The sequence below is a fragment of the Schistosoma haematobium genome, chromosome 3, assembly GCF_000699445.3.
Source record: "Schistosoma haematobium chromosome 3, whole genome shotgun sequence".
NCBI lineage: Eukaryota > Metazoa > Platyhelminthes > Trematoda > Strigeidida > Schistosomatidae > Schistosoma > Schistosoma haematobium.
In genome coordinates this window covers 23,711,853-23,724,071 of record NC_067198.1, presented here as the reverse complement: position 1 = coordinate 23,724,071, position 12,219 = coordinate 23,711,853, and the positions used below count along the sequence as shown (strand labels likewise).

Genomic DNA, 12,219 nt, shown 5'->3' with positions numbered 1-12,219 from the left:
AACAGACTCATAGTTTGCAATTTAGTGTACCAGATAACGTTGGGCTCACCAATGAAGATGCCACAGGTATTCCGAGTTCGAGAACGCTTTAACCAGTAACACCTAATATGAATCGTACCTATCAAGTGAAATCAAAAGACAGAGGAGAGGAGGTTCGAAGATATATTTGATAGGCTATCAATATATCGAGGATCGGCTAATCTAGACTGGCTAGCGACTGCAGGGGTTGTTGAGCACGGCATTCTCACTCGTGATCTGGTGCGGATGCATGACCAAGAGCCTTCAGCTAGGTGAGTCCATTACAACTAATGTGGTCAGCACCCGATGTCGAAGACTTACAGAGCTATTTATTTCGGGGATCTATTTACCGCTACATTATGATTTATCAATACCTCCTTCCTGTTTTGTCGTTAATATTCCTAGGCTCCTACCCGGCGGCATCCGTGAACCTTCGCCACTAGATACGGAGGCCTGTTAAGCAAAATCTTCCAATCCATCCAGAACTATTTAAACTATTCGAATTGGATCGTGACGCGCGCGCTTTATTAACGAGAAGTCTATAATTATTTGCATTTCCCAAAGGTTTGCTGTCCTTACGCAACAGAAGTACAAAGTTTGATTCAAAGAATCTGTCCTGAGCTCAATGTTCGGTAGACTACTCTTCTTTTTGAGTTTTGTCCAAGTTAATAGTTGTCTGTGGTTTTGCTTCGGTTTTACACGTCGAGGCTCGTCTTAGTAAATCCTGATCTTTTGTACCACCCGTTTTTGTCCGTTTTAAGCATACTGTTTTTACTTTACGGTTGTAGACTTTTTCTAGGATCTATTAAACAATTGGGTGAAACCATAATTTATGGACGACCTTTGATCGACGTTACAGTGACTTTGAATGTCTACCTAATTATAGTTATAAACCAGTGTGAAGAATTAGAATTATGATTTACAGTTGATAGTCAAAGTTAGGAGCTAGACGTAGGTTTTTCATCACGAACTGACATCAACTATAGTGCCAAAACGCTATTCAGCCAAATGGATGAATGAATTTCGTGCCAAAATCTGAGGCTTGTCATCTCATCCGTGATTGGTTCGTCCACAAATTATAGTCTCTTCGGACATGCTGAAGATCATCACCATCGTAAAATCAACGGCACTAGACTCCCTCAGCAAACTTGGGTCTCCCAGCATAGGATCCCTGAATTCGACGGTTGTCCCAAAAACTCTGCAGGTGATTAGAACCCCGTTAACTTAGTTAATAAGGCCCATGTGTCACTGTCCATAAGGCAGAACATCTCAGGCATTGTGCTGGAATCAACTGGTGATATGACCGTGGAGTCTACCCCTAAGACTGTCCATCTAGTCAGGAAGGAGCATATGAATATGAAACGTGCTTTAACTAACACGCTTATTCGAAAACCTGGAAAACGATCACAATTCGCGTCGATTATCTCATAATCATGAATTGTAAAGACAGCTCTGACCTTCCCTTCAGTCTGAAAGACGAAAATGACAGGATGCTTTGGGAAGAGTTAAACAGGAAGCCCGAACGTCCCAAAATAGAGCCTCCGACGGTCACATGGCTCACTTTGGGAAAGAACTCCAAGCATCATAAATCACCCAAGACTATTTCGTGTAACGCTCTCTAACGCTGCCGACTTAGAGGATGTCTTACTGGCTAGTCACTTACTGAAATCAAATGGGAATTTAAGAATACTGCCTGAGCGCAATCTCATCAGGAACATTCCTAAGGAATATCGCGAGACGTTTTTTCGCGATTGTACAAGGAGTGTCAGGAAATAGGAACTCTGCTGTTTGGGAATGGAGATTAATCAAGCAGTCCTTGAAGCTTAAAAACATATTGACTCAACAAGTGGTAAGACTAGAGAAGAGGGACAAGGGTTCTAGACCCTTGATAATGAAGATAACCTTCCCATCCTCCTATATGGCGGCTGCAACTCTTGAAGCACTTCGTGCTTATGCGCCGGTTGCCAACTGGAATCCATATGCATCCAGACAAGTCACAAGATGCCAGGATCAAACACAAAAGCAAATTGGAGCTGACTATTCCACTTGTAGACTGTCATGACCACGAAAAAAAAAGTGGAAAGGACAGGAGCTGCCAGCTCGAAAAGCCCTGTGTAGGTAGGTTACCTGTCCATTCATATAAGGCTCATGCAGGTAAACAGGGCGAGGAAGCTCACGCGTTTCAAATTGAGAGCATAAACTGCTTATATATGAACACCGCGAGTTTACTGAGTAAAATGAATGAGCTGCGTGAACTCAGTAATGCCAATGATACTCATCTGATAGGAATATATGAAACATGGATATCTCCCCAATTCACGGTTCAGGAGCTAGTAATACCCAGGATGTTTCCCATTGACAAAAAAAACAGGAGTTGGGGGTGGAGTAGCCTTTTACCTGCAATCTTGCCTGGAGGTGCATCAAGTGCACAACTAAGAGTTTATCAATCTTGATGAATCCGCATGGTGCTCAGAAAAATTGTTTACCACTCAGTGGAACATACGTACGTTGGAGGTGCAAACTCTACTGAAGCTCGGTTTTTCAACCTCATTTAAGATCTGGGATTATTCGAAAATGTGAAGTCGGCAATTCGTTGAAGAAACAGCCAGAGACTGTCACGCTTAGACTGGGTATTTACAAACGAAGAATTCCTAATTGACAACCTCTCAATCCTGGCTCTTTTGGGGAAAAGCGATCATGCCATCATAGCCTTCAGTTTTATCAGCAAAACTGAGCTAAGACATCCTACCGACAACAGGCACTGGAATTTCAAACGGTTGAATGTGTCAGCCTTACAGGACAATTTACAGCAGGTGGGCTGTGAAGTTCACCAACTTGATGTGGATGCTCATTGGGATTTCTTACTGCACACGATCTTATGTGCTACAAAGCAGTCTGTTCCGCAAATGGTCACCAAAATCTACAAGCAACCTACAATCATCAAGAACCGCACTCTTCGTTTTCTAAGCCGCGAAAGGTACTGCTGGGCGGAATACAAACAAACTGATAACAACAGCGCATACAGGCAATTCAAACAGGTAAGCAATATATGCACAATGGCAATAAAAGAAGACAGATTTCAGTACCAGATAAAGCTTATCGATGAATTTGTCTCCAATTCGAAAAGCTTATTCCGTCATGCAGTTGGAACTGGAGTTTCCCAAATGCGAGGTCCTAATAGCCCGACCACCAAAGACAGTGACGCCACTGACTTTCTGGCAGTACAGTACCCTCAAACATTTCAACCGGCCCACGCCAACTATATTGATGAAAGCCTCACCAGCAACTCCATAAAACATTCAGAAGTGGACCTGAGCGCTGAATTGGTGGATAAACCGGAACTTCAGAAGGATCTGACTGGACTTCGGGGTTGGCAGATGATAACGGACTTATCGTTAACACTTCAAAGTGTAAAGTAGTCCACCTGAGACATATTGCAGACTACAGCTACAACTTAGGCGGTTGCCCTCTAAAGGTATCACAAGTTGGAAAAGATTTAGGAGTACTGGTACCCTACCATTTGAAGTCTTACGCCAACTTTGACAAAAATACCTTTCGAGTAAACCTTGCACTGGTAACGTTTAAGCGCATTTTCGGCCAGTTCGACGCAAGAACTTTCCACATAGTCTTCAACGGTTTCATTCGTCCCCATGTAGAGTACGGAAACGTAGTATTTTCTCCCTCACTCCAAAAGGATAAAGACATTCTAGAGCATATCCACGAAATCAGTTCGGGGGCTCAAATTAAGGTCTTATGAAGAGCGCTTCCAATCATTAAACCTTTACCCGTTAGAGTGCAGGCGTCTTACAGGTGACCTAATGGCTCATAGCATCCTTAACGCCTCTAGGCATCCCCTTAAATACCTACCTAAGTTTAACTCCAACACAAACCTAAGGGGTAATACTCAGAAACCGTAGACACAACTCAGCAGAAGGGACTGTAGACACATTTTCTGTTCATTAAGAGTAGTCAGATACTAGAATTTGCTGCCGGCTGAGATAGTCCAAGTGACTTACCAGGAGTCCTTTGAGAGGATACTTGACATGTTCTTAAGGACTAAGGATCATATCTTACTGTGATTTACCAATTTCTCTTTCCTCTTTTGTCGTTAATATTCCTAGGTTCCTATCCAGCGTCATCAGTGATCCTTCGCTACTAGATATGGAGGCCCGTTAAGCAAAAGCTTCTATTCCATCCAGAACCATTGGAACGGTATGAAGACGCGTAGTGCAGAAATGGAAGCTCCAAATATTGCTGCGATTGTTAAAGCTCGACATCATGCGCGTGTACTTTGCCCTTCGAGTGGACATTTAGTAGGAAACACACCAAACCAGTTAATTTCTCCTGGAATATATGAATCTGCTGAGGGCGGTTGTAATGTAAACAACTTTTATAGTGCATCTGGAACAAGTGGTCAGACACTATGCGATTATGTAAAGATCTCAGTAGACGATAAACCACACAAAACTCGTTCTGGTTAGTTTTTCGGTGGTTTGCTAACACTTCTTGCATTTAGAAAATGCTCCGAGATTGTTACGCGGAACTTGGTCACCTGATGATAGACGTCTATTTTTCCAGGCCGTGAGAATGGTACGTTAATTGTTTTACACTTTGTCTTCTCGTTTTTCCTGTTTACCATTTTATGTATCATGGTTAATATTTTCGTAACTAATTACTCTTCATGTTTACCTTGAATATTGTGTGATAATATTTCCTATTCGTTCCTTAACATATAGTACGGGCGTAACTTCAGTGAAATCACACGTTTCGTTCGGTCTCGTGGACATCGTACATCAATCGATCACCAAACTGGGTCATCAAGTGGCAATATTGAACTAACTTTGAATAGTTTGCACTCTGGAAATAATTTTGTCTCTTCAAACAGTTTATCATCTGCCCTCATCCCATCTAATTTAAGCGCTCCGTGCCCAAGCAACATTACTCAACCTAGTGTTGGAATGAGCACACCCTGTACCGGTAGTTCTGATTTAAATACACCTTGTGGTGGTCGGACTCGTGAACAAGTTCGTTTCTTTTATCAACAAACTTGGCATAAAGTACGTCGTTACACTAAATTTCCCGAAGAGGTCCCACAACATGTTAGGGAAGTTTATGCAATTGTCAATTATTCTGTGCTGCGTACACGCATTAAGAAACGTAAGTAATAAGTTTGTAGCAATAATATGCTTTCGTCTCTTTTTATCTCTACTTACGGTAATGAATAACTTTGGTTTGGATTTAATCATGGTTATGTTTTTTCATTTTCGGTTTTTGTTGCTCTAATAAGTAAGGAATATAGCTCCCTACTGTGTTTAAAAGTGCAAAACAATGAGACATCGATCCGAAAATTGGATAAATCTTAGGGTCATGTTAATAACTTTGAATACATCATCGAATCACAATGTTACAAAACCAATGTAAAGGCCCCACCCCCAAATGCCCTGGTATGGCTGAGAGTGGGGTGGGCCCGCCCTCCCTCTCGAAATGCTCTCACACGGCTACGCGTATACAGCCTCTGCCAAGGAAGTCCTACTCATTGCCTTCTCGTGGCGGGGGTGTTGTTTACGAAAATGAGAGGACGAAAAGCGAATGTCCGGTCCTTTAACCGGATCCCAAACCAATGGTGCACATGGGCTGGCTCCAGTATCTTGCGGGAACAAATGGCGTATGAACCAATCGTTGGTCACCGGCTACCATGGGACTGCATCTCCTCACGATGTCCCACTGTCTTGTGGGTCAGACCCTTAGGTCAGAGGCTCGGGGTGTGGCCCCTAATAAAACCGCCTGCTTCGGTCTGTGCACCCTGGCAGTATCCCGGCCCTCACACAAATCGAATGATTTGTGTGGCGCATATATATTTGGTGCCTCCTAGTACCAATTTTTATGTGTTTAAATAAATAACAACAAATAATATTATATATTAGTTAGTCATTTCAAGTTACACTAAAGTTTGTCGATCAACAAAACGAGTGACATATTATTATGTTTAAAAGAAGGCATATGAAACGCCATAAAGTAAAAACCATGTTCAATATTTAGGGTAAAATAAAAACTGAATGGATTTGTACCGTTATCAGTGGTTAGGACCATATCACTTAACGTCCACAGCCACAATTTATACTATTCATTTGATCCCAATTATAAAGTTGGCGATTCTCATTGTCATTGTTACTTCATTACTGCGATCCTTTTTAGTTTGTCTTGTTACTTTCATCTCGTATTCCTAATGTGTTATAGTTACTCGGGCCAACACACAACTCTGACAGCCTCTACGTTGATGACTGACTGATAAATTCAGTAATTCTATATAAAACTTAGGTTTAGTGCTTTAGTTGGATTGTTTTTCTTATCAGCCTTAATATTTCTTGTCCTTAACTCCATCTAACAAACAGATTTTAGATAGTTTGCCACTTCATGTGATCATAATTGCTTTAATTAATTTGGTTCTTGGATGTGTGAATTCAGATTTCAGTTTCCTTCTCATCATTTTCCTTCGTTTTAACGTCTCCATTTGCATATCTCTCTGTTTACGTTTACTAAGTTATTACGCTTTCTCTAAAGAAAAGAGCCACGTTTACTCATGATCACTGTCCTCTTAAAAATCTCACAGATTTCTCACTCAAGAATTGGGCTTCTGACTCAGAATAATAATAATAATAATAATAATAATAATAATAATAATAATAAGCTAAGAGAAAATGAAGTTATTAGTCATTCGCCATCAGCAGAATTCGCCACTTCTAATGTGTTCGTTATTAGTTATCAAGGTGTGTCATAAGTTCATACATTTATTAATTAGGTTAGCTACTATATTAATGGATTATATACAGTGAATCTAATAAACTATTTGATTTTTACAAAATTACAGAATTTTATTTTTGGTCTTTTCAATGAAAGGGGGAATTATTATTTAGATTTGTCGAACTCCTGGCAAACTGGATAATAGGTTAAAGTGGAATAAGGAAAGACGAAAAAGAGAAACCCAACAACAAAAATTAGTCCTACTTATCTAAGAGTTGCTCATAATATTCCAGATGAAATTTTAGATAACCATGGATTAACTTTTAATTTACGTAGAAAGACTCTCAATGTTATAGAAGTCGCTCCAACTACAAAACCATTCTCGAACAACTACATGGAAAGCGGCTCATCTAGGGTATTTAAAAAACCTTGCATTTCCGCAAAAATGCCTTCCTTAAGATCTTTCGAAAGAGGAATTAAGAACCCTACGTTCTTTACGAAAGGACATTTTCATCCATTTGTTTAAAAGTAAATGTTAGTGCGAAGGGGTGTTATGTCTGGTCGTCGGTAATTGTTATGTCGGAATCGCATATTACTCATACTTGTAAAGCGAGAAACTCTGCATTTTTCACAACGCGAAGTAGGAATATCAAGACTGGATATTTATTAACCCCAAAACACGACTAATGTAGTCTAAAATACACTAATTTATATATTGATTGTACACCGTTTTGATCATTCATTAAGATGAAATCACATTTATGAAAAATACCCATTTAAAACAAATCACATGCTACGTGTCTTGCTGAACATATTTCATATTAATTCAACACAAGAATATCATTTAATTGTTGAATTCATGAGTCGATTAAAGCTAGACTACCATAGAAAACCTGGAAGCAGTGAACGGCCGTTTCTTCTTAGTATGGGATTCCTCAACAGTGCGCACCCACGATCCCGCACGCGGGAGTTGATCCCAGGACATTCGGTCTGACGTGCGAATGCTTAACCCCTAGACCACTGGGCGGACATCCAACGGTGCTAATCTCTAACTTCAACAAATACACGAATATCATATTTTGGATAAACGGCACACTGAAATAAATTAATGTTTTACCGAATGAAGTATCACACTGGAAAACAAAATAAATACTACGCTGAGTAATCATTACACTGAATTGAAACGGAAGCAATGTCGGACAGAAATCAGAATGAGTAAATGAGTGTAATTTTGTTTTTAATCCCGTCATATCAAGAGGTATCAAAATAAATATACGCCACATAATAAAAAAGTGAAATTTTAAAGATACAGGAGGAGGGAAGTGAATGGGATAGAAAAAGTTAATGAAAGTATGTGAATGAGATTAAGAAAACAAGAAAGCAGTAGTTCTGTTGAAAAATAGGGCAAAGAAGAACTTTTCAATTTAGTGAAGTTTATGTATAAGAAAAGTATAGTGATACCACCACTGGATTCTATTCTGAACCATGTCTGATAGCGTCTCAAGCCACTGTGTTGCACTATTTTTAGGACCTCAACCAAAAACTCATGAAAGATCGACAGAAGCCAGCCCTGCTCATAATTCTTTCATACCCCGACACCATGTCAAATACTAATCACCTCTCTAGATATTATTATTATCGGCAAACAATTCATGGTGTGCAATCCTCTTGGGTGACATTCGTATCATATATCCAAGCGACCAGTCAGTATTTCAAGAATGTGACACCAACCGAGTTATCTTCACTGCCCAAACACACGTTACCGAACCTCCATATTGGTAAGATGGTGTTGACTCTGAATCTCAGCAATCCTCGGGCGACAACGATGATGGAACTCGGAGAGTAGCCTAACATCTCAACTCAGGAAGGCCAGGTTTTACAAGTACGGAGCAAAACCACTCTCACTGACGTGTCATAAACTGGAACTTTTACAGCCAGAATAATAGCACAACAATACCAAAGACGATCCACTCTAGCTATTACTGTGCATAAATTGGTTTTATTGGTCACGCCACCATCACCACTACCAGCACTTATAAACCTTCCTAAATACACAAACTTTCCTACTACTTCTAGCTACTTACTATTAAGAGTGCGTTTAGGCGCAGGTTCCTTCCATTCTTGTAAAAGTGCATTGGATTTAGAAGATGAAAAGTACGTGCCAACTTGTTGAGTACGAATCGGATAACTTCTGTACCATCGTACAATAGGACTGTCATTCCCATACTCAAGATCGACATGTCTTTCTTCAGGTTACAGGTTCAGATTAGGAATGGTAAGACTGGGTGACTCTTTGCAACCCATTTATTTTTATTTTATTTGAACACATAAATATTGGTACAAGAGGGCACCAAATATATATGCGCCACACTGAATAAATGACGTAAAAAAAATAATAATGTGAATAGTTTGATTGTTAATCGAAGCAATACAAGTATTCTCCATAAGTATCGACATTTAATCATATGTGTGTGTGGGTTGTGATACTGCCAGGGTGCCCAGACCGAAGCAGGCGGTTTTATTAGGGGGCCACACCCCGAGCCTCTGACCTAAGGGTCTGACCCACAAGACAGTGGGACATCGTGAGGAGATGCAGTCCCATGGTAGCCGGTGACCAACGATTGGTTCATACGCCATTTGTTCCCGCAAGATACTGGAGCCAGCCCATGTGCACCATTGGTTTGGGATCCGGTTAAAGGACCGGACATTCGCTTTTCGTCCTCTCATTTTCGTAAACAACACCCCCGCCACGAGAAGGCAATGAGTAGGACTTCCTTGGCAGAGGCTGTATACGCGTGGTCATGTGAGAGTATTTCGAGAGGGAGGGCGGGCCCACCCTACTCTCGGCCATACCAGGGCATTTACTTAAAGGGAACGATGTAGAGAGGGGTCTGCATGCCCTCATTCTGCCTGAGGTGTTTTTCTAGAGACTCCAACTTGTTAATAAGCTTCCCAGGCACAGTCTTGTTCAGTAGACAGTCCCGGAGTACAATAGTGTCCAACTGATCAAAGAAACTAGTGATTTGTGGTTCTTTGGGAGTTGGAGCTTCCTACAGACTTTCACCTCGTTGGATAGATCAGTTATCAAGTTTCTCAGTCCTGTTTAGGCAAGAACCTACATTGACCACTAAACTTGCAGCTGCCCAGAGCAAACTGACGTAACTTTGTAAAAACCCATCACTTATAATTGGGACGTTTCGTAAACCTCAAGCGAATTTACTTTCCGTTCCCATGATATGGTAATGCACCCAGTTGTCATCTGTACTTTTCAACATTTTGACGGTTAGTCATTAACCCATTTTGGTGTGATATTTGGCTGCAACGGAAGTTGCAGTCAATTTGTTGATATCAATGAGTTTAGGACGACAAATGTGTTGGACACTAAAACGTAGGACAAGATTGACGTAAACAAAGGGGCTTGGTCAGAATCTAGACAGGAACTTTAAGGGTAATGATAGTGCTGTATACAACTACAACGGTAGCTAGTCGTGATGTGGTCAATCTAAGTCCAAGCTTGAGTTCCAGAGGGTAGGCGTCAGTTAGTACTTCGGCAATGATTATGCCTTAGTTGGGATCAGCCATAAACAGGTTATAATCTACTCAAGGCTGCAGTTTACTGAGCAATAGTAGTTACCAAAGCTGATAAATATAGTATAACAGTATCGTCATCAACAAATAGGTTGACACATTTGTCATCATTAAAAATACCTTTTAAAAATTCCCTAAACCGATAATTGCTTCCCCACATCACGTTGAATTTACTTTCTAAAGGGAAAATGAACCTAACGAACTATCGTTTTTAAACCGTCTGATTAAAAAGGATTCTAATATGAGTGCAGATTTACCCGTCTTCTGAAAACCAACACATTGAAACTGGTACAATGAATTCAACTATATTCATCCATTTAGTGCAAATTTTTTCTGAATCTGAATTTACTCAGAAGAGCTACCAAACGCAGAATAAAGAAATAGAACTGTCTCATAATCTAATAATTTTCCTGTGAATATTATTAAAACTATACTAAAACGAAAAGATGTTATTGAATTATAATAATATGTTAATCGGACTATTATGATTTGGTACTTTAGTTTCACTATACCACGGTACAACAAAAAATTCGACAGACCTTTAAATTACACAGAATTGAAGCGTTTTATGAAACAACTAAGACTTTGAATTTATTTATTTCTAATAAAGGAAGAGATCCTTTTTAACGCCTCACCAGAATTATGCCTACAGATTAGGTTGTGTCAGTTGTGATGTCTTGTATATTAGAGTGTTCTCGCGAAATCCTGACTCTTGCCAATCATGTATAACTGAAAGATCTTCAAATCAAGCCAGCAGTTGAAGTACATACCATTTGCAACAACCATCAAATCGGTATCAAAGTATTAAATGGATTCAAAAGGTTTCTCCAACTATGAATAAAGGCAAGTAGCTGAAGCTTTTCATATAGTTGTAAACTCTGCTCTCTGAAGAGTCGACTGTTCATCCAGCTTGAACCGTTTATTCAAACAATCACATTTAATTCCATTTAGACTATTAACACATAAGTTTAACTATTTTTTCCACATTAAAAATTTCACATTCTTCACATCTACTAGAATACACTCAAATACACGAGTTTATTTCACACAGTATCACTTGAACCGAAATAATTTGATATTACTGTAATCAGATCTGTTTTCGATCATACTTTATATTCCGTTCCATTCCTGCGTGCTATTTAAACTTGCTAATTTAATTTGGTTATTTATTCACTTCTCGGCAGAAGCAACTTACATTAAGTTGCTTTTCCATTCTCTCCCTCTAACAATACCAGGTTCATTTTCACCCCAGTTTCTAATTTTTTTTCCATTTGTCATTTTAGCATTGGACCACCGATTGGGAGAAAAATTAAACGAATTGGTTCATTGTGGGTGTGTGATTTTTGCTCACTGCTTTGTAATAAAAAACAATTTGTTTGTATTATTTTGAACTTAGCTTATTTTTATCCACAGCTGGTGTGGCGTAATCTCACAGTTCCTTACCTTGTCATCTGTTGAATGAGATATCCTGTCTGAATTTAAGAGTAAATAATATATCCTCCTTACAAATATATGAGCTTTATTAGTGTATTTAAATGATTTGTTATCTATCCTTTTCTGTCGTTCTTACCTTCACATTAAAAAATATGGTTTAATTTGGTCCAGATGTCTGAGCCAGGTCCACGTGAGGTTCACTTGAGACATTCAGGTGCTACTTATTTCCTGAAATTCGTTAAGACTACGTTCGAATTATCCCCGGTAGTAAAACAGAAAGGTCATCATAGAGATGGTTTCCAGAACAACGCTACATAGCAAGTTGTTGTATCTGTTGATTGAGATAATATGATTAAGGTATCACAAATCTCCCAAACACGATAGACTGTAGCCTCAGTTACAAAGTCAAGCTTTGAAAAGAATATCCTCTCTCGCGAA

At 39.6% G+C, this 12,219-nt stretch overlaps 1 protein-coding gene across 3 annotated transcripts in view; it reads left to right on the top strand.

The window, feature by feature from the left end:
* The first annotated feature begins 263 nt into the window (after positions 1 to 263).
* CRAMP1 (Protein cramped-like) overlaps positions 264 to 12,219 on the top strand; it is a 43,271-nt gene continuing 31,315 nt past the window's right edge. For all 3 annotated transcript variants that reach the window (XM_051213337.1, XM_051213333.1, XM_051213336.1), the window contains exons 1-5: positions 264 to 650; positions 4,140 to 4,494; positions 4,535 to 4,608; positions 4,755 to 5,175; positions 11,631 to 11,679. In XM_051213337.1, coding sequence (XP_051069304.1) covers positions 4,233 to 4,494; positions 4,535 to 4,608; positions 4,755 to 5,175; positions 11,631 to 11,679 — 806 coding nt within the window. In that variant the 5' untranslated portion in view covers positions 264 to 650; positions 4,140 to 4,232. The remainder of the gene's footprint in view (positions 651 to 4,139; positions 4,495 to 4,534; positions 4,609 to 4,754; positions 5,176 to 11,630; positions 11,680 to 12,219) is intronic.